The sequence below is a fragment of the Piliocolobus tephrosceles genome, chromosome 13, assembly GCF_002776525.5.
Source record: "Piliocolobus tephrosceles isolate RC106 chromosome 13, ASM277652v3, whole genome shotgun sequence".
Taxonomy (NCBI): Eukaryota; Metazoa; Chordata; class Mammalia; order Primates; family Cercopithecidae; genus Piliocolobus; species Piliocolobus tephrosceles.
Window position 1 is genome coordinate 97,109,540 of NC_045446.1, and position 23,848 is coordinate 97,133,387.

Genomic DNA, 23,848 nt, shown 5'->3' on the forward strand with positions numbered 1-23,848 from the left:
TCAAGAGATCTGAAATATGAAAACTTTAATAAAAAAGTACAAATCCCTTTAAAATGAAAAATAAATAAATAGTAATATCTGAACTCTGCAATGTTATAGTTGCTTTACTTTCTAAATCTACTATATAATTTCATATGTTTAAGCAAGATTTTTTTAAAAAACTGAAACCCACTATGTATATATTAGAAATAGTTTCAGTAAAATGAGAGAAAGAAGAGATAAAAATCAAATTTAGGTGGTAAAATATGAAGAACAGCCAGAACAATCATAGGAAAACATCCATAAGCCAAAAGAGGTACTCTGAGCAGATGGGCATCCTTAAACTCAGAAATACATGAGAATTCACTCCCAATTGTTTTCCTATGCTGCATTTGTTGGTTCCCTATTTCTGCTGACCCATCACTAATAACCTTGCATATTCAGGTAGTCCTCTATTTTCACATATAATGCAGTCCTATAAAGTATATGAAAGCCAAATACACTAAAGTTGAAAATAGGGTTTTCTCTTCCCAAGGAACTAACCATTATTATACACTATATGCAACTATACATACACATATAATCAGTTGTCTTTGTGTGTGTTGTGTGTGTGTGTATTTCACACTCCTAGGCCTAAGGGGCAGCTGTTTGTAGAGGGTGGCTGAACGGAGCTGAGTGGTCCAGGATGTCTACATGCATTCACATGACACCCCTTGTAATAAACGATGGAGCTAGGGATTGAAAGAAAGGGGAGCAGGCTGAAGGCTGGATGCCAGAGCCCAGTTCTGTCCACATCACCATGTCTTACTGTGAACCCCTCAAGGTGTCTAAGAATTCTGGATGGGCGTGGTGGGTAATCCCAGCACTTTGGGAGGCCAAGGTGGGTAGGTCACCTGAGATCAGGAGTTCAAGATCAAGGTGTCTAAGAATTCTAAGCTAAAGTTGGCCTTGTAAGATGTTATGAAAGTATATTTAAGTAGGAAGATAAAATGTATTTTATTTAGATTTGTCAGCTTGACTTATAACTTTTTAATATTTTATTTAAACATTTTGTTTTGAGGTAATTACAGATCACATGTAGTTAAAAGAAATAACACAGAGAGATTCCATGTACCCTTTACTCAGTTTCCCCAAAAGTAACATCTTATAAAACTATACTGTAATATCACAACCAGGATATTCACATTGATACAGTCAACACTGAGAGTAATTCCAACACCGTTCATAAAGATCTTGCCTGTTACCCTTTTACTTCTCTTCTTCTTTTATTTTTACTGATGTGGTTATGCTGTGTCGCCCAGGCTGAAGCACCAGTGCTACTCACAGGTGCAATCATAGCACACTACAACCTCATACTCAGGCTCAGGCAGTCGCCCCCCATTAGCCACCTGAGTAGCTGGGACTAACGATTCGTGCCACCATGGCCAGCTCCTGTTACCCTTTTACAGTCACAGTCATTCCACACCCTACCCAGTCCCCATTCCCCCTTCTGCTGCCTTCAGCCTTAATGTGTTCCTGGTTTCTTTAATTCTGACATTTCAAGAATGTTACATAAATAAAACCATGTAATCTTTTGAGGTAGGCTTTTTTTTTTCTTCAACTGTTATTTTAAGTTCAAGGGACACATGTGCAGGATGTGCATGTTTGTTACATAGGTAAACGTGTGCCATGGTGGTCTGCTGCATAGATCATCCCATTACCTAGGTATTAAGCCTAGCAACCATCACCTATTCTTCCTGATGCTCTCCTTCCTCCCACCTCCCACCCACTGACAGGCTCCAGTGTGTGTTGTTCCTCATCACCATGTGACCAGGTGTTCTCATCATTTAGCTCCCGTTTATAAGTGAGAACATGTGGTGTGTGGTTTTCTGTTCTGGCATAAGCTTGCTGAGGATAATGGCTTCCAACTCCATCCATGTCCCTGCAAAGGACATGATCTCATTCCTTTTAATGGCTGCATTCTATTCCATGGTGTATATGTACCACATTTTTTTTATCCAATCTATCATTTATGGGCATTTATGTTGATTCCATGTGTTTGCTATTGTGAATAGTGCTGCAATGAACATACATGTGCATGTATCTTTATAACAGAATGAATTATATTCCTCTGGGTATATACCCAGTAATGGAATTGCTAGGTCAAATGGTATTTCTGCCTCTTTGAGGAACTGTCACACTGTTTTCCACAATGGTTGAACAAATTTACACTCCCACAAGTAGTGTATAAGCATTCCTTTTTCTCTACAACCTCACCAGCATCTGTTGTTTTTTGACTTTTTAATAGTAGCCATCAGGCTTTTTTCAATCAGCATATTCTCTGGAGATCCACCCAGGTTGTTTCATGTATCAACAATTCATTCTTTTCCATTGCTGAGAGTATTACTGAAATGGATGTACCCAGTATGTTTAACCATTTACCTTTACAGAATATCTGGGGTACTTCCAGTTTTTGGTTATTACAAATAAAGCTGCTATGAATATTTGTGCACAGGTTTTTGGGGAAATATAACTCCATTTCTCTGAAATAAATGCTAAGAAGTGCAAGACTTCAGTCCTACGATAGTTGCATATTTCACATTTTAAAAAACTGCCAAACTGTTTTCCAAAGTGGTCATACTAGTTTACATTTCTACCAACAACAGAAGAGCAATTCTGTTTCTCCATATTCTGGCCAGCATCTGGGGTTGTCAATGTGTTTTATTTGACATTTTGATAGGTCTAATTTATCACTGTGATTTTAATTTGCATTTTCCTAACAGCATTTTTATATGCTTATTTGCCATCTATTAATATATATCCTCTTCAGCAAAATGTTTCTTCATGTCATTTATCCTTTTTTTTTTCTTTTTTCTGAGACGGACTCTCGCTCTGTCACCCAGGCTGGAGTGCAATGGTGCGATCTCAACTCACTGCAGACTTTGCCTCCCAGGTTCAGGTGATTCTCTCACCTTAGCCCCCAAATAGCTGGGATTACAGACGTGCCCCACCACGCCTGGCTAATTTTTGTACTTTTAGTAGAGTCGAGGTTTTGCCATGTTGGCCAGGCTGGTTTCCAACTGCTGGCCTGAGGTGATCCACCCACCTCAGCCTCCCAAAGTGCTGGGACTACAGGTGTGAGGCACCGTGCTTGGCCAATTTTCTAATTGGATTCTTTGTTTTCACTGTTTTGACATTCTAGATATAAAAATATTCTTTATATATTCTAGATACAAATCCATTATCAGGTATGTGGTTTGCAAATATTTTCTCCTAGTCTATAATTTGTCTTTTCATCTTCATATCAGAGTATTTTGCAGAACAAAAGTTTTTAATTTGACAAAGCTCAATTTATCAATTTTTGTTCCCATGGATTATACTTTTGGTGTCAAGTCAAAGAACTCTGTGTACCCAAGATCTTGACAATTTTATCTTGTTTTTTTCCCAAAAGTTTTATAGTTTTGCACTTTACACTGGAGTGCTGTGCTCCACTATACAACGGAGGGCTGTGTTCTGTTTTGAGTTAATATTTATATAAGGTATGAGGTTTAAGCTGATACTCAGTTTTTTGCTATGCATGTCCAATTGCTCCAGCACCATTTAATGAAAAGGCTATCCCTTTTCCACTGAATTGTTTTTGCACCTTTGTCAAATTCAGTTGAGAGTATTTGGTTGTGTCTATTTCTGGGTTCTCTATTTGGTTTAATTAATCTATATGTCTATGCCTCCACCAATATCACATAATCTTGATTACTGTAGATATGCAATAATCTTGCTTATTATATATCACCAGTAATCAGGTAAGGCTGATTCTTGCAACTTCTTGTTCAAAATCGTTTTCACTATTTTGGTTCCTTTGCCTTTCCATATAAAGTTTAGAATAATTCTATCTATACCTACAAAAAATCTTGCTGGGATTTTGATAAAAATTGTGTTAAACTAGTATATTAATTTGAGAAAGACTGTCATCTTTACTATATTGACTCTCCTAATCCATAAACATGGTATATCTACATTTGTTTTATTTTTGAAATTTCTCTTATCAGTGTTTTGTAGTTTTTAGCATACAAAACATGGACATGTTTTGTTAGATTTGTATTTTAGTCCATCCTCAGAACTTGTGGATTCCATATTTACAAATTTGCCTTCCAAATCAATTCTCACGTCATTTTTGAGATCTTTCACAGGCAACTGCAGAGTGGTGAAACAGTTGAGTCACCTGACACACACATTCCCAACCAAAGTTGAACAAAGCAATGGTCTGCCCTGTTTCAATTCTCAATGTAAACACGTGCGCTCTTCAGGGTCTATTTAGTGCCACATTTCCACATATTTGTGCTTTTTGTTGTTGATTTCTCTATTCAAACTGGACCCTACGCACATTACTGAAGTGCCATCTGGTGTTCCTTAACACAACACTGTGATGTGATGTTTCTTATGGAGAGAATAAGCTTTAGATAAGCTTCCTTCAGGCAGTCTTTAATCTTTGATTCTGAGAGTTTTTATCATAAATGAGTAGGAATTTCATCAAATGCTTCTTCTTCTTCACTGATTGATATGAATATAGTGGATTATAATGATTTATTACCTAATATTGAACCAGTCTTGCATACGTGGTATAAGCCCCACTTGGACATAGTGTGTTATTGTTTTTATATATTGCCAAACTCTATTTGCCAATATTTTGCTAATAATTTTTACACCTCTCTTCACAAAGGATATTGAGCTGTAGTTATTTTATTTAATTGTCATGTGGTATGAGGATAACACTAACTCATGGTATCAGGATAATACAAACTCCCAATATGAATGAATTGGAAAGTGTTCTTTCCTCAAGAGATTATATAAAATTAGTGTCAATTCTTTAAAAGTTTCATAAAATTCTCCAATGAAACCTTCTGGGTTTGGAGATTTAATTTTTTAGAAGTGTTACATTATGAAGTCCACTCTCTTATTAGTTAAAAGATTGTTCAAATTGTCTGTTTCATATTGAGTGTGTTGTAACAGTTTGCATTTCAAAGAACTGATCCATTACATCCAGATTATTCCCTTAATATCTTTTTGATATTATTCCCTTATTATCTTTTTGATGATTGCAAAATCTATACTAATACTGTTTTATTTCTGATATTGGTAACTTGTTTTTTCTCAATTTTTTTTCTTTGTTGGTCTTGCCGGAAGTTTATTAATTTATCTTTTTTAAAACCCCAATTTTCATTTCATTGATTTCCTCTATGATTTTTCTATTTTCAATTTCATTGATTTCTGCTCTTATCTTTATTATTTCTGTCCTTTTGCTTGCTTTGGATGTACTTTGCGCTTCTTTTTCCAGGTTCTTGAGGTGAAAGTTTTTCCTCTTTTCTATAAGTACTTAGTGCTATCAATTTATCTCTTGGCACTCACTTAGCTGTGCCTCATAAATCTTAACATGTTGTAATTTCACTGTAATTCAATTCGATTATTATTTTTTAAATTTCTCCTGAAACTTCTTTTTAAGCTCTATTGAAGTGTATTATTTAATTTCTAAGTATTTGGAAAATTTTCTATTATCATTCTGTTATTAATTTCTAGTTTGATTCCACTGTGGTCAGAGAATGCACTCTGTATGCTTTCAATTGTTTTAAATTTGTTGAAGTTAGTTTTGTGGCAAGATAAGAGTCTATACTCTGAAAAAAATGTTTTCTAATATTGTTGAGTGGAGTGCTATACAAATATTGATTAAATCCTGCTGACTGATGGTTATAGTAGTCTGACTAATGGCCCCCAAAGATATCCAGGTCCTATTCCCAAGAACCTAACAACATTACCATATATGGCATAAGAGACTTTTCAGATATAATTAAGAATCTTGAGACAGGAGGATTATCCTGGATTGCCTGGGTATATCTTAAATGTAATTAGAAGTTTCCTCATAAGAGGGAGGCAGAGCAAGTTGTGACTAAAGAAGAGGAGAAGGCAATATGATGACAGAAGCAGAGACTGAAATGATGCAGCCACAAGCCAAGAAATGCTGCCAGCCCCTAGAAACTAGAAGAGGTAAGGAATAGATTCTCTTCCAGAGTCTCCAGAAGGAACCAGTCCAGTCGATACCTTGACTTTAGCCCCATACGACTCATTTGGAAACCGACCTCCAGAACCATAAGAAAATACACTTCTATAGTTTTAAGGCACTAACTCTGTGGTAATTTGTTACAGCAACAACAGGAAACTCGTGCAATGGCATTTTTAAGTTCTTCTATATTCTTGAGGATTTTCAGTCTGGTTGTTGCATCAATTGTTAAAATGGGGGGAGGTGCTGAAGTCTCTAACAATAATTATGAATTTGTCCGTTTTTTCCTTCAGTTCATTCGGTTTTTGTTTTACACATTTTGTGCCTCAGTGTTGGCGTATGTACATTTAGGACTGCTATGTCTTCTTGGTGGATTGACCCTCTCACCATTATGTAATGTGTCTCTCTTCTTTGGTAATTTCCTCTGCTCTAATGTCTACTCTATCTGGCATAAATGCTTTGTTTTCATTAATGACTGCATAATATATATATTTCCATCTTTTTATATTATTCTACTTATGGTATTATTACATTTGAAATGAGTTCTTGCAGACAGGATATAGTTGAGTTATGAAATCCCCTCTACTAAACTATCTTTTAACTGATATACTGTTTATTGATATAGTAGAGATATTCTATTTTTATTTTTTTGTTTTCTGTTTGTTCTTTCTATTGTTTTTCTGGTTCCTTTCTCCTGTCTTCTAATGGTTACTTGAACATTTTTAGAATTCCATTTTGATTTATCAGTAGTGTTTTACAGTCTGTCAATTTGTATAGTTTTTAAAGTGGTTCTAAGAGCTGCTTCAAGGCATTACATATACATACATATATATTTAACTGCAGTCTACTGGGGCCACTTTACCAATGCAAATAAAATATAGACACCTTACTTCCCTTTATGTCCCTTTACTCTTCCTCAGTTAGAATTGTCTTAAATACTTTCTCTACATACATTTGGAAACACATGAGACACCAGGAGCGGTGGCTCACGTTTGTAATCCCAGCAGTTTGGGAGGCCGAGGCAGGCTTATCACCTGAGGTCAGGAGTTCAAGACCAGCCTGGACAACATGGTGAAACCCCATCTCGACAAAAAATACAAAAATTAGCCAGGTGTGGTGATGCATGCCCATAGTGCCAGCTACTCAGGAAGCTGAGGCACAAGAATCACTTGAACACAGAAGGCAGAGGTTGCAGTGAGCCAAGATCATGCCACTGCACTCCAGCCTGGGTGAGAGTAAGACTCCATCTCAAAAAAACTTTCTGGGGGCTGCCAGCATTTCTTGGCTAGTGGCTGCATCATTTCAGTCTCTGCTTCTATCATATTAGCTTCTCCTCTTCTTTAGTCGAAACTTCTTTCCTCCTTCCTGATTTTCCAGCATTTTTTCTTTTATCATTTCCTCTCAGATTAAAGAACTTCCTTTAGCTATTCTTTTAGTATCCTAAAAGAATAGACCTAAAGTCATCAGCTCTGCTGATGACAATTTCTCCTTCCATCACCTAACAATGTCTTGATTTTCTCCCATATTCCTGAAGGATATTTTCACTAGAAACAGAATTCTTGCTTGACAATTATTTTCTTTCAGCACTTGAGAAATGTGTTACTTCCTTCTGGCCTCCATGGTTTCTAGTGAGAAATACGCTGTCATTCAAATTGTATTTTCCTTATAGCGCTTGTTGTATTTTCCTAATTGCTTGTTGAAGCATTTTTATGAAGGCTGCTTTAAAATCTTTGTCAGATAATTAGGACATCTCTGTTATCTTGGTGTTGGTGTCTACTGATTACCTTTTCCATCCTAGTTGAGACTGTCTCTATAGTAATTTTCAATTGAAATCTGGACATTTTGAGAATTAAGAGACTGGATCTTGTTTAAATTTTCCATTTTATACGGCTTTTCCTCATACTGCTCCATCAGAAGAAAGAGAGATACTACCTCATTACTGCCATATGGGGATGGAAGATCAGGTTCCCAACTTGGCCTCTGTTGACACTCAAAAATGGCAGAGGCGACTCATTACTGCTGGGTAGCAGATGCGAGTTCTAGGTTCCCACTAGGCTTCCACTGATACTATCCTGACTGGGAGGAGAAGCCATGCCTTGTGTCTCCTCCCCACATGGTTTCCACTCATCGATACCTTCACGTGCCTAGTGTTACTTGCACAAAAAAAAACTAAAAAACAGAATCAAATAGGAAAACATACAAATTTGGTATTATGACAGCTTTTCAGATTGTCTCTATTTTGTTACTTGTTACTATGCTGATAAACTTTTATTTATTAAAAAAACCTTTACTGTTAGTTATTTCAATATCTAGTCCTAGAGTGAGAAGATAACCTTATATACTAGAAAAAGGAAAATCGTTAACAGAGTGGAACTATATATTTGTAACCCAAACTTTCTCAAAGAAGAAAAGATGTACATAGAAAGCAACAGCAATAATAATACATGTTTAAATAATCCAAAAATTACTTCACAAACATCCTTACTTCATGTTTGTTCATACTCCCTTTCTGGCTTAATTACTGGATGACTGTTCTATATTTATCTGGAGAATAGCGAAGAAGGCAGACTCAAAATGTCATGAATTATAAACAAAAACTGAAAAAATACTAAATTAGTGTTGCAAGAATGGTTCTGTATTATAAAATATATAAACCTCATACTAAATAGCTCCAAGGAGGATACACACACATTTAAGTACTTCTCCTCTTTCTCTCTCTCTCTATACACACACATATATATAGAACATTTTAATTTACAAACATGAGTTTAATGGAATAATTTGAGTTTGATCAACTCTACCAAAAGCATGATCTTCTCCATACTCAATAATAAATACGCTATACAAAAATATTCATTTTTAAAAAAGTTATGTAACAACTAAATAGTGGGGAACTTTTTGTAGTTCCATATCATAAGATAAATCAACTGTTTTATATTTAAGAGAGACATAGAGTTTCCACATTATGGAGATGACATGAAACTCCCATATTCCTAGCAAAAAGCACTTCATTCTTTGGGTAACCGCTACTTTCTACATTTCTAACCTACCATTATTCATCTAATTGCCCATTCCTCATTTAGTTAATGCATCCAGACTACAATTTCTTATAATCAGTTTAAGGAAACTATACTGCAGAATGTTTCAGGTCCTTTCGTATCACTACAGTATAAAAAAATCAAGTACGTATGAATACATAATTTTGACATTAAAATTAAAGTACTCCTTAAAACTATTAACGCTATGTAGGACTGATTTTGGAATATTAATGCCATGATTTAAAGTATAACATGTTTAAATATAAAGTTATCAAGTTATCCCAAGGTAAATGTTATGTGATAGAACAGAACTCATTTATTACTCTCTCCACAGAGTAACACCTCAAAAATGAATTAAAACAATTGTTTAAAAGGCATAAGCTACTTGAACAAAGGAAATGAGAGAAAACACAATGACAAATCAGATCACTCCATAAGAACTGACTTAAATGCTAGAAAGTTGGCTCATACCTTGGGGAGGAGAAAGAAGGTTAGCAGGGACAGCAAAGAAGAAACCCATGCTACACTGCAGAACCTTCAACAGGCTCAGGAGTTGGCAGCACCAAGTACTTATGGAAGTGGAGGTGAAGGTATGGCTAAAAACAGATGACTTAGAGGAAAGCCTATTAAAAAAGCAATCCACATGCCAGATCCCCTCCTCATCATTAGAATGCTGCAGGATTATCCTCTGGAAAAAGTAAAACAAGGTAGCTGAGCTAGAAAACCAGACACAGCTGAGAGTTTACAGTCTGAAAACAAGGGTGTTATCAGAAAAGTTACTTAATGTCCATACATGTTCACCACTGCCACCTCCAGTCTTCTTCCCCCATTCAGCTCCCAGAACACTGGCAAGCAGGCTTAGATGACAGGAGATTGAGAGTCTTTTCTGAAGGTCTGGCTACAGCCCCAAGAAAAAGATCTAAAGGTACTAACATTGGCTGCTTCCTAATGAAATGGCCCCACATATCACTCCACATTGAAGTTCACTGTATGTAAGCATCAGTGATCCTCCTTTATCCCCACCTACCAATTTGGGATATTTTTAAATGGGCTTACAGTGTTTGATTACAGCATATGTTCAAGAAAATTTGTAAAAATTGTAACAATAAACTTAGAGGGAACCAAGTTTCACTATATATTTAACAAAACCAGCAATTTGGATCTTATTTAAAATGTGTGATTAGTCAAGTATGCTATGCTGAAACATCTCTGCATTTTATATTAAATAGGAAGTCTAAAACTACATTTAAATATTACTAGATACTAGTGATTTTTAAAACCACTTGAAAGAAGTGGCTCCTGCATTACAACATTTGGCAACAACATTTTGCGCTAAGTCAAATTTTTTTTTAATAATATCCAATAAAAGAGGTGAATAATCAAAGATATTCACTAGGGTAGAATTAATTTGAGCTGTACATATTTTCAAAGTAAAATAACAACAACAACAACAACAGCAAACTGTACTTCTTCAAGCTAGGATTCATATATTTCATTAGTGTACTAGCCTACAATAATTTATAACTTCTAACAATTATTTTCCTTTCTTACACAAAAGTAGTTATTACACCATTATCTGCATAAAACAATTTGGCTTTTCCTCTTTCCCAGTTTTCCATAATACCTTTGGCTTCCAAAATCTGCTAAACTATAATGTAAACTATACTAGAAATACACCATCTATTTTGGCAGAATTAATGAACTACTTGATCTCTTCATTTCTTACAGCACCTAAAATATTATATTCGTGTACTCAATATCTGTTAAACTGAATAAAAATCTTCATCCACTTAAATTGTTTTCATCAAGCAGCTTGATTTCTTATAGAAATAGAAAACATGCACACTGTATTCCCAATTTCTTAAAATATTTTTCGCACTGCACTTTGCTCTAAGTTAAATCAGTTTTATATGTATACATTTTTAAAAGGCACCCTGGAAATGTTCTAAAATAATTCTAAGAACTGAATTCCCATACTTTCCACCTTAAATTACCTACTGGTACTGGCATCCACTACTAGGAAAACCTAAACTTTCACATCAAAAATACTTACATTCTTACTTTTGCCTGGTTGCAGATGCAATAAAACAATCTACCCTTTTAACTTTCACAGCATAAACTTTAAAATTACAAGGTATACAAGACTAAATTTCATTAAATGCCATCAAAACATCTCTTCTTTTGACATACTTATCAGCATGCTGCAAAGACTAGTCGTCTTTTGCGCACCGCTAACTTACAATTTTCACATTTTCTAATTAAGGCTCCCCGTAGCCCCTATTCAGTTATCTGGCATTAGAAAAATAAAGTGTTTTCTTCCTTTCTTTCCTAGTCATTATCAGGTCTTGAAATAATTCAGCAACAATTTCACCCATGTTGTGCCTTTCACTCTCTTAAAGCATCAGCCACAAAAACAAATCCATGAATCCAAAAGCTGGGCCAGATTATGAAGGAAAAAGCAGAAATTAAAGCTAGTAACAAAATCACCACAAAAACACAGCAGCAGAGAAGGCCAATTCTATCACAGGAAAATACGGCAACTGCTAAATATAAACCTCTGCCTCCTCAAATTTATTTTCATTATCTGAAAATGTCTTTCCTTTTAGCCACAATTTATTGGCTTACTGTGTAAGAATGATTCTTTCATGCTACAAAAGAAGTGTTGAAATCTTAGGCTGATTTTTTAAGTAAAAATAATTATTACTTTGTCCCAGTTTATTTCGAAGATAAAAGGTCTCAAAATCTGGAGCACGCAAGGAAATAATGATGGAAACACCATGATCCACAGATGGATACAACTATGAAAACACACGTGTTTAAGTTTAGAAACTAAAATCATTAAATGAAGGTATAAAACCTATTGGAATGTATCACAATAATTTACAAAAATTGCTCATGAGTTTTAAAATGATAATGAACATTTATCATGCTGACCTGGATCTCCTCCCAGATGTCTTCATCCAATAAAGTAGCTGCTCTATGGTGCTGCAAAGGGACTATCAGGCAGTGCCCCTCAGTAAGAGACCGTACGTTGGGTAAACATAAATAAACCTACGGGGGAGAAGTACAAAAGGTGAAATGTTACTGCTCTTTATTCTCAGTTATAACAGATGAACCCCTAGTAGAAAAAAAAAAGATGAATATTTAATGAAGAATACTTAATTGCTTTTGTAAGTGTTAATATTTTTAAAGATATTTAATATTTTTAAAGGCATCAGGATGGTTTTTAATAAACTGAAAATTTAGAGCACAGATCTTATACATCAGACAAGGATTAAGATTAGGCAAAGAAGAGCAGAATGAATGACACAATATCCTTAATCTGAAGGAGCTAGATACTTGAAAATCCTTGAAACAACACAATTTTCACAAAAACAAAAAGACACATGGCCTGGTAATGGTCTAACTGATGCCTGTTTATCAGGCCTTCCTTCTCTGATTAGCTGAGTGAAGAGAATAAACTGAGCTAAAAGGAAGAGAATATGACCTTGGAATGGCCTTACTGCTATTTATTTACAAACATCTATTACCTAAAAACTAGTGCTATTTTTCTATTATATACAAACTGTCTTTTTTTTTTTTTAAAAAAAAAAAAGGTTAATCAGTATGTATACAGAGAATAAAAGCATTACAAAGGGGTTGATCTTATTCTTATTTCTGTTATATTTTGCTGGGTTTTAGCTAGAAATATTTTGCAAAGCAGACATTGTTTATTTAATAGAATAACTCAAATGTTTAAAACTTTGCTGAGAACAAAGTACGAGTGCACATGGACATCTACCTAAAATTACAGTAACCTCACAAACATGTTCATGAAAAAAAAGAAAAAGAAATAAAGATTAAGGGCCATGGATATGTCTGTAGACAACTTACAAGATTTAGAAAATAAAATATTTAAAGAAATGACTGAATTTTCTACATAATCACTGAGATAAAGAGCCAGGTCCAAGTGTCAACGATAGGTCAAATGAGCTGTAATACAATTCATTTTTAAATGCATTATAAACATAAAAATCACCCAAATTGGTATCAAAATCAGTTTTTCAAAACAATAATAGAAACATAAAAGAGAAAATAAAGTAACACCTAAATAAATTAGAACACACAAAAAGCAATACTTTTTTTATCTGACAGAGACAGCAGAGCTACGACTGACTGATCAATAATTACTGAGGGCCAATTACATGCCAGGCAGTGTTCTACATGCTAGGGAATCAACAATGAGCAGGGACACAAATCCCTACCCATAAGGAGCTTACGGGGTGCTATATATTGAATGTCTGTGTGCCTCCAAAATGTATACGTTGAATCTTAACACCCAAGTGATAATATTTGGAGGTAGGGGACTTTGGAAGGTGATTAGGTCTCTGTCCTCATGAATGGGATTAATTCCCTTATAAAGAGGCCCCAGGAAACGTGCTTGCCACTTCCACCACGTAATGACACAGCAATAAGATGGCTGTCTGTGAACCAGGATGTGGGACCTCACCAGACACTGAACCTGCTAGCACCTTGGTCTTGGACTTCCCAGCCTCCAGAACTGACTTCAATAAATTTCTCTTGCTGATTAGCCATCCAGTCTATGGAATTTTTTTATAGTAGCCCAAACTAAGACATGAAAGAAGAAAGACAAACAATGTAAATGTAAAGTAAAATGTACAATATGTCAGAGGGTGATAAGGGGTACTAAAAAAATAAAGTAGAAAAAGGTATAGATCGTGTCTAGGGAGAAGTTAGGAAGCCCCCCTTTAAAGTTACCTACGAGGGTAACATCTGAAAAGATATGTGAAGGAAGGAAGAGTAGACACAGGAAGAAACCCCCAGGCAAAGGGAAAAGCATGTGAGGAGGATGCATACCAAGTGTGTTCTCCAGATTGTCAGACAGCCAGTGTGGCTAAGCTGAGAGGATGAGAGGAAGGCTGACAGACAGTGAGGTGACACAAAGAATTGGGCCTGCAGGCCTCATAGGCAACAATAAGGATTCTGGCTTTGGTCAGAACTGACTAATGTTGACTTAAAGTCAAAAAGATCACTTGCTACTGTATAGAGAAAGGGCGAAGGAAAGAGGCAGAAAGACTCATTAGGAAACTATTACAGGAGTCTAGTAGCCAGGGTGGTAGAAATAAAGATTATGAAATGTGGTCAGAACAGGAATGTATTTTGAAATATAGCCAACAGAATTTAGAAATGGACAGTAAGGAGTGAGGGAAAGTAAAGGACTCAGTATTACTCCAAGGTCTAATGCAAGCAACTGGAGGATGAAAGTGACTTTTACTAAAAAGAGGAAGACTATGGGAAGGTTAATGTTAGCTAAAGGTAAAGGTGGAGACGGGTATTAGAACTTCACCTAAGTTTGAGATGTTTATTAGATATCCAAGTGCAAAAGTAGGTTGGATACACGAACCTAGAATTGTAGGAGATATTTGGGTTAAAATGTGAATTTGCTAGTGGTCTAAAAACAGTAGTCATGAAATGAACAGAACATTTCAGACAAAGACATCTCTATTATAGCATTTTAAGAGAGTGTAAGCAAAAATTCTGAAAGTCTTCTGTAGTAGATTGCACAAATAAGTAGATTGCACAAATGCATCTAGTTATTCACTACTTCATGTAACCCTTCACGATGTTACTCTGTAGCTCCTCCCATCAAGAGGTGGAGTTACAAACTGGCCTTATGACTCATGAGGGCCACCACAGAACATGGTAGAAATGATGGTGGTCAGTTCCAAGTCTATGCCTCAAGAGGCCTTGTGTACTTCTGCTAATTCTGTTGGAACAAGCCTAGCTCCCATGTGAAGAAGCCTATGCTAGCCTACTGGAAGACAACAGACCATACGAAACAGAGTGATTTAAAAGTTGTCTTAAGCCACTAAATTTTGGTGTAGTTTGTTTATGTATGAATGCTAGTATATCTCCTCTAACCCCACTTAAAGGTATAAATGGAAGACTAGATAATTCTCAGGTCTGATGTATAAAGTCTTTACACTCACAAGGTCTGAGATCCAGTAAGGGTAATACCCACTTCAGACAGCTTGCAGTTCCCAGAATGAACCACGTGGTTGTGCACCTCAGTGTCTTTGCTTGTGTTGTCCTGTATTTCCTGAATACTGCAATGTATCCTATTCCACCATTAAAATGTAGCACAAGACATACTTCTTCCAGAAAGCCTTCCTTGATAACTCCACAGTAACTTAAATATTCCTCCTTCGTGTTCTCATAACACTCCTGCGTTTATATCACTGCATTAAAATTGATCTGGTTATGTCTGCCTGCTCCCCATAAAGCTGTAAGCAACTTGAGGAGGTTTTAGGCATATTTATATTTCTAGTACCTAGCACTAGAGGCTGACAAACACTAGATACTCAGGAAATACCTGGTAAATGAACGAATTACCACGCAGTTTTTTGTTTCTTTTTCTAAATCAACTTAAAAGTAGATGACTAGAATCAGGCAAAAATATTAAAGAATGAACATAACTCTTATTTAAGTTACAACCATGTCATTTATGTAAAAGTTGGGAAAGGAACTTAGAAAAATAAATATAAGTAATTAGTTAAGATGGATTTTTAAAAAGTATTTAATTTTGAATGGGATTTTGACATTTATCTTTTTGTTAAGTATAAAGGAAAAGAGAAGAAAAAGAAGATAAGAAAATAAATCAAAATAAGTCAGAATGGACACTGATTAATTAATCACCTCAACAACCTAAAGATATTAAAGACTAGGGGTATGTGTACGTATGTGTATGTATACAGTAAACAACATAAATATGTATATGTAAATTCGTTCCAGAAACGAGCATTCATTCATTCATTCATCGTCTTCTACTTTTCTCACTGACTCCACTCCTGCCTTCTTTCTGCTACATCAATGCCAAGCTCATTTTCTCCTCAAGGTTTTTCACTGACGGTCCTTCCTGAAACATCATCCATTCCTCTCTTCATGTTACTTGTCCTTCCCATTTTATGCATCTTTACTAAAGTTCCTCAGAGAAGCCTTCTAGACTACCTTGTGAAAAAAATACCCCCATCATTTTCTCCCATTTCCTCACTTTATTTGCTTTATGACAATTGATTCTTTCAAATCAGGGCAATTATTACTTTATTTACTGCCTTATTTCCCTAGGCATAAGGTCCAAAAGTCTATCTGATTCTCAACTTTTCCCCAGTGACTAATTAGGGTATGGCATATATTAGGTATACAAAAATTATTTACTTAATATAAGAATTAAATCAATAAGTGTTTATTGAAATGAATTACTATTATGTACTACCACCAGGGCTAGATGCTTGGTATACAATGGAGAGCAAAAGTTACCTCTGTCTTCACAGAGCTTAAAAATTATTAGGGGAAAGACCCAATAAACAAGTAAAACAAACAAAATAATAAACTTCTTCAAGTTATTCTATGAATAAACAAAAAAGTTCTATGAGAATGTAAGCAAAGGATAATAAATACTTCTTACCTTAACACCTATTGCAACAATAAGATGCTTGGGAAATTGAGAGCTGTCAAAACAATACAGACATTTTTCCATTTGTGCAGCAAGACTCCGATGCTCAGCAATAGCTTTTTTCCGTTGGTTCTCTTCCTCTTCACCAAGACGTTCTCTCTCAGCTGCTTTGGAGACAAACATGTCATCCAGGGTGTAATAGTCTCCATCTGGTTTTCCCATAAACTGAAAAACCAAAATAACAGTAACAGAGAGTAGAAGGTAGTGATTAAGATTTTACTGTACTGTGGTTTCCTAAATCTGTATCTGTAAGTTCTATGATAAAACTCATACATTTAAAGGAAAAGAAAAAACATGACTGATATTTGTTTGATCTTCTAGAGTCAATTTATCATCATCATCACCACAGCTAAAGTTTACTGAATACTTACTACATACAAATCTGTATGACTTGTTCATGTGGGGACTATTAGCATTTTCAACTAATAGATGAGGAAACTGAATCACAGAGGTTAAAACTGTAACTTTAAAAATTCACATATACACTATATAGAATGTGAAACTTTTTTTCTTTTTTTTAACCATATCTCCAGGTACCTTCTCCATACCTCCCCTAACATGAACCATGGACAGATTCAGGCGTTCAAAATACAAAAACACAAATACACAAATTTTATTTTCTTATTTTATGTACCTCCTTAGGTACTTAGAGAGTTCTATACTGTGTACGGAATGATGTTCAAACTCTTGAACTTGAAAGCCAACTAAATCATACATACAAAAAGTCATGATGGTTTAAAGCTTAGATTCCACAGTCAAAATGACCATGGTAAAGTTCTATCTCCTGTATGTATAATCTTGAACGTATTATTTAATTTCTCTGTGCTCTCTCTATGCCTTATTTCCTCATTTTACAATGGTTATACAATACTGCCTGAGTATCCCTTATCCAAAATGCTTGGAACCAGAAGAGTTTTAGACTTCCGATTTTTTCTGATTTTGGAATATTTGCATATATATAATAGGGTATCATGGGGATGGGACATAAGTCTAAAATGAAGTTCATTTATGTTTCCTATGTACCTTAAATGCATAGCCCTAAGGTAACTGTATATAATATTTTTAATAATTTTGTGCATGAAACAAAGTTCATGTATATTAAACTATCAGAAAGCAAAGATGTTATTATCTCAGCCATCCATAAGGAATTACAGCACATTTACACTTATGTATACCTGCTACATTGGCACATGACTGCACAGTTATTCTGTCCTTGGCATCCTTATTTCCTGACAGGCTGTCTCATCAGTTGTAGTAAGTGTCTTCCTGGGTCAACCCACGAGGTTTAATTCTACTAATTTTTCATTTCTATTGTAAGAGTTAGCTGTTACTTCCATCAAATAAACTTCCTCCATCCTGCAAACCCCTCCAATGTGTACTTGTACTGCCATCCGTCTCAGGATGACTACACTGTATCATACTCATTAACTTGTCTTCTTTTTTTTCCATTACACTGCTTCTACTAAGTGTAAGAGAAGTACTAAAGTACTAAGTGTAATGTAAATTACTCAGTGTAATGGAAGTATTAAAGCACTAAGTTTTAAAAACAGAACAGGCGAGGCCCGGTGGCTCACGCCTGTAATCCCAGCACTTTGGGCGGCCAAGGTGGGCGGATCACGAAGTCCAGGAGTTCGAGACCAGCCTGACCAACAAGGTGAAACCCTGTCTTTACTAAAAATACAAAATTAGCTGGGTGTGGTGATGCATGCCTATAATCCCAGCTACTCGAGAGGCTGAGGCAGGAGAATCGCTTGAACCAGGGAGGTGGAGGTTGCAGTGAGCCAAGATCGCACCATTGCACTCAAGACTAGGCAACAAGAGTGAAACTCCATCTCAAAAAACAAACAAACAAAAACAACAACAAAAAAACAAAACTACGTGTTATCATCAAATACAAAGCAATAGCAAGACGCTTGGATGTTAGCATTTTAAATGATTTGAAGATGGAGCAGTTCTATATATGTCAAACAAAGTAGATTTCATAGCATATAGTACTATGAATGATAAAGGGTCACCTGATAAAGGAGTCATAACATCAAGAGGATACATTCTGTAGATTACATAAGTTGGAAAGAAAAATTTTAAGAGGACATAACAATCCAAAAATTTATATACCTAATAACAGAGCTTCAAAATGTGTAAGAACAAACTTGACAGAACTGCCAAATAGATAAATCCCAACTGTAATCACAGATTTTAAATACCTCACTCTCTATAATTGGTAGCACAAACAGAAATGCAATAGCTACATAGAAGACTCAAACACACTATCAACCAACTTGACTTAATTGACATTAATAGAAATTCCAGACAACAGCAGCAAAATATATGTTCTTCTCATATGTACATGGAACATCAACCAAGACAGATGACATTCTCAATAAATTTAAGTCTCAATAAATTTAAAAGGATTCTAGTAACTTAAAGTATATTCTCTGAACACAATGGAATAAAAATCAGTAACAGTAATATCTTTGGAAAACTGCCACATACTTGGTATTGTGCACTCCTAAATGACCCATGAATCAACAACAACAACAACAAAGAAAATGAGAAATGATTTTAAGCAGCAATAAAACAAAAATACCACATATCAGAATTTGTGGTGTGCTGCTAAAGCAGAATTTAGAGGGCAAATGATAGCATTAAATATCTGTATTAAAAGACAAGAAAGGTCTCAAATCAATGATGCCAACTGCAACCTTAAGAAACTAGAAAAAGAAGAAAAAGTAAAACCCATTGTAAACAGAAGAAAATTCTTTAACACCATGACAGATAGAATCAGGTAAAAAGATTATTACCAAGCCATTTCTTAGAGTACACTGACTTCCTTGTTTCTACTAGCAATTTATTTTTTTCTTCCACAATATTCTCCATATTAATCCTTATATACTTCTTGACTTTTCCAGGTTTATCTACTTATGTAAACTGCATTGTCTAACAAATTATTATTTTAAATTTATTTTAACTTTATATCTTCATCTAAACCATAATTCATTACATTCTAAAAAATATCAGAACTGGTCACTAATCATTTTCATGAAATAGTATCCTACTACATGCTAGATATTAATTCTAATACAAATATTTCTGCAACACAGAAATTTTTATTTTCACTTGACAGATTAAAAACTGAGGCTAGGCCAGGCACAGTGGCTCACGCCTATAATCCCAGCATTTTGGGAAGCGGAGGTGGGTGGATCACCTGAGGTTGGGAGTTCGAGACCAACCTGACCAACCTGGGGAAACCCCGTCTCTACTAAAAATACAAAAATTAGCCAGTCGTGGTGGCACATGCCTGTAATCCCAGCTACTCGGGAGGCTGAGGCAAGAGAATTATTTGAACCCGGGAGGCGGAGGTTGCCGTGGGCCAAGATCATGCTAGTCTGGGCAACAAGAGCGAAACTCCGTCTCAAAAAAAAACAAAACAAAACCAAGAACAAAAATAAAAACTAAAACCTGAGGCTAACAGAAACCAAGTAACGTAATCAATATCACACAGTTATTAAAGGACAGAACCAGGAATTGAAACCAGTCGGTCTGACTACAAAACTACAGAGTGTCTGGCATACAAGTGAGGCTTTCTCCCTTAAGAAATTAATGTTTGAAACACAGAAAGGGTATATTGTGAATATAGTCTATGAAGCAGAATAAAGAGCTACAAGAAAACCTATTTCATCTTGAATAAACATACCAAATCAAGTTAAGGTGCTTATCAGTGGGAACGCAGATATCTAGTAGGTATTTATCTTACCCAAAATACATTAACAGGAGCACATTTATACATACATAACTGTGCCTTCCTATGATATAGCCCACTGTGTTTTTGGAAAGTTCATAAATGATCAGAGAACACATTCAAAACAAATAAATCAAATGTTTTACACATGGAAGATGGAATTTCTACCCTTAAATCTAGTTTTCATGGATGTTGACAAATCTCTCTGATTTATTCACAGTGTTTACATTGAAAATGATACAGTCTTCCCAATTAAGTCTGACTGATTCTTCAATACAACTGAAATATGGTCCCCACCGATCCAGGAACAATTAATTCCCTCCTCCTACAACCTCAAATGATTTGCATTTTTATTCATTATCTTTTCTTTGGGCTTTGACACAAAATATTTTTAATTTATCTATCATATATACCTCTTCTATGACATCTACCCTACTATATTCTTGTTATTTGACAGTAACAATCAACATTTTTTAACAGACTGGTAAAAGATAGTAGAGAATGTACTAAACGTAAGATGGAAAAAGTGAACAAAACTGCTGGATGAAAGGAGATAAAGAAAGAAAAGAGGAGCATGAAAATATGCCTCTTCATCATTCAGACAGAATCCTTTAAAAAGCTGATTATATTATACAAAATCAATTTGGTACACCATAAACGCAAACTAAATGACAGTGAGTTAGCCATTTCACACTCATTAGGATGGCTAGAATCAAATAGTCAGATAATAACAAGTGTTGTGAAGGATGTGGTAAAATCAGAACCCTCATACACTGCTGATGGGAATGTAAGATAGTGTAGCTGCTTTGGAAAACAGTCTGGTAGTTCCTCAAAATTTTAACATAGATTAATTAATAAAATATTAAACATACAGCTTACGACAGAGGTCCTCAATCTTTTGGTTTCTGTGGGCCACACTGGAAGAAGAACCATCTTGGGCCCCACATAAAATACACTGACACTACCAATACCTGATGAGCTAAAAAAAAAAAAAAAATCGCAAAAAGCTCATAATATTTTAAGAAAGTTTACAAATTTATGTTGGGCTGCATTCAAAGCCGTCCTGGGCCACATGTGGCCCACAAGCCACGGATTGGACAAGGTTGAGTTACCACACGACAAAGAAACTCCACTGCTAGATATATACACCCAAGGAAAACGAAAATACATGCCCACACAAAAAATTGTACATGAATCTTCATAGCAGCATTATTCATAATACCCAAAAGGTGGAAACACTCTAAATGTCCATCAAGTGATGAATGGATAAACAAAATGTGGTACGCACAATGCAGTATTATTTGGCCATAAAAAGAATGAAGTACTGATACTTGTTAAAATACGGATGATCTATAAAAACATTATGCTAAGTGAAAAAAGTCAGTCATTTAAAAAAACACTATTCTATGATTCCATTCATATGAAATGTCGAGAACAGGGAAATCTATAGACAAAATAGATTAGTGGCTGCTTAGGGCTTAAGGAGGAAGAGTTGAGAGGATTCGCTAACTTTAATCCGCATTCTTTCACTGCAATCAACTTTAACCATGAGAGTAACAGCTTTTAGTCAATTCTGTGAGTCCTTCCAGTAAAATATTGAACCCAAGAGTGGCCTTAGGGGCCTCTGAACTTGCAGTTGGTGTCAGGAGTAAAGGTGGTCTTGAGGACTCCCCAACATCATGTTTGGCTGGATGGTCAGGGACTTAGAACACAAAAAGAGAACTGATGACAAGGAGGTCTGGGGAAGAGGTATGCAAACAGATATGGAGTGCAAGGATACTTATGTCCCACATGACAAGACTTATCACTAGCTACTTCTACCATTGTCTCAAAGCTTGTGAACAAAACAGCCATGCACAGATAAAAGTTACACATGAGCTTACCATGATTAGCTTCAACTCACCAAAGTCAACTGGGCTACATCCACTGCTGAGTACCCAGTCTGCCAACAACAGAGACCAACACTGAGCCCCTGATATGATAACTGTCCCTCTGGCAGCAAGGTGAATACAACAGACCGCTTCCATTCTGGAAGGGGCAATGCTTTCTTCTTACTGGAATAGATACTTTGGATATGGATTTGCCTTCCTGGTGTGCCATGCTTCTGCCAAAACCCCCATCATTCTTAAGTACTTGGCTGGACAGAACAGTGAACTGTCCTTTTGAAGGTGTAATTACAAGAACCAGCCAGGTGACCATCCCTTGTAGGGCTGGGTTATGTCTTCTAGGATACAGTATATGCTCTAAGTAGCATCCAAACAATGATGATCCACAACTAGGATCCACATGTCGGGAAATCTTAGGGAAAAAATAGGAATGACTGTTACCCTTTGGGATAAGCTAGCAAAATTTTTGATTCCCATTCCTGTAACTTTAGACTCTACTGGTCTAGAGGTTTTAGTTTCAAACAGAGAAATACAGGGTCAGGCACAGTGGTTCACAGCTGTAATCCCAGCACTCTGGGAGGACAAGGTAGGAGGCGGGAAGATTCCTTGAACCCAAGAGTTCAAGACCAGCCTGGGCAACAGGGCAGAACCTTATCTACATTTTAAAAAGAAAAAAAAAAAAAAAAAGGGAGAAATGCTTCCACCAAGGGACACAACAATGACTCACTGAACTTGAAGTTGAGACTGCTACCTGGCTGTTTTGACTACTCACTCCATTGAATGAAAAGGCATCGTATTGGCTGAAGCGACTGATCCTATCAAGGGCAAATTGGATTGGACTACACAACAGAGGTAAGAGGAAATATGTCTGGAACGTAGGAGATCCTCAAGGGTGCCTGTTAGTATTCTCCTGTTGCATACATAGATTGTGTATAGTGATGAAGTCAGGGCATTTAAAGTATCCATCACTCAAATAATGTACATTGCACCCATTAAGTAATTTCCCATCATCTGTCCTCCTCCCACCCCCTTCTTCTTCTGAGTCTCTATTTTCTATTATTCCATACTTTACGTCCATGTGTATACATTATTTAGCTCCCACTTACAAGTGAGAACATGTGATATTTGTCTTTCTGTGCCTGACTTGTTTCACTTAAGATAATGGCTTCCAAATTCATTTATGTTGCAGCAAAAACAAAAAAACAAAAAACATGATTTCATTCTCTCTTATGGCTGAATAGTATTCCATTGTGTATATATACCACACTTTCTTTATCCAATCATCCAGTGATAGACACAGGCTGATTCCATTATCTTTGCTCTTGTGAACACTGCTGCAATAGACATACAAGTGTGGGTATTTTTTTATAATGATTTATCTCCCTTTGAGTAGGTGCCTAGTAATGGGACTGCTGAAACAAATGATAGTTCTACTTTTAGTTCTTTGAGAAATCTCCATACCATCTTCCATAGAGGTTGTACCAATTTACATTCCCCTCAACAGGGCAGAAGAGTTCCCTTATCTCCACATCCTCACAAGCATCTGTTATTTTTTTAATTTTATTTTTAATAGTAGCCATTCTGGCTGGGGTAAGAAAATATATCATTGTGGTTTTAATGTCCATTTTTCAGATGATTAGTGATGTTTAACATTTTTTCATTTAC

General features: G+C 35.8%; 1 protein-coding gene across 2 annotated transcripts in view; it reads right to left on the reverse strand.

The window, feature by feature from the left end:
* The window catches only part of CWF19L2 (CWF19 like cell cycle control factor 2), a 123,397-nt gene that overhangs the window by 11,730 nt on the left and 87,819 nt on the right, over positions 1 to 23,848 (reverse strand). For both annotated transcript variants that reach the window (XM_023208163.2, XM_023208164.2), the window contains 2 exons: positions 16,511 to 16,723; positions 11,980 to 12,096 (listed from right to left, as the gene is read on the reverse strand). In XM_023208163.2, the coding sequence (XP_023063931.2) occupies positions 11,980 to 12,096; positions 16,511 to 16,723 (330 nt within the window). The remainder of the gene's footprint in view (positions 1 to 11,979; positions 12,097 to 16,510; positions 16,724 to 23,848) is intronic.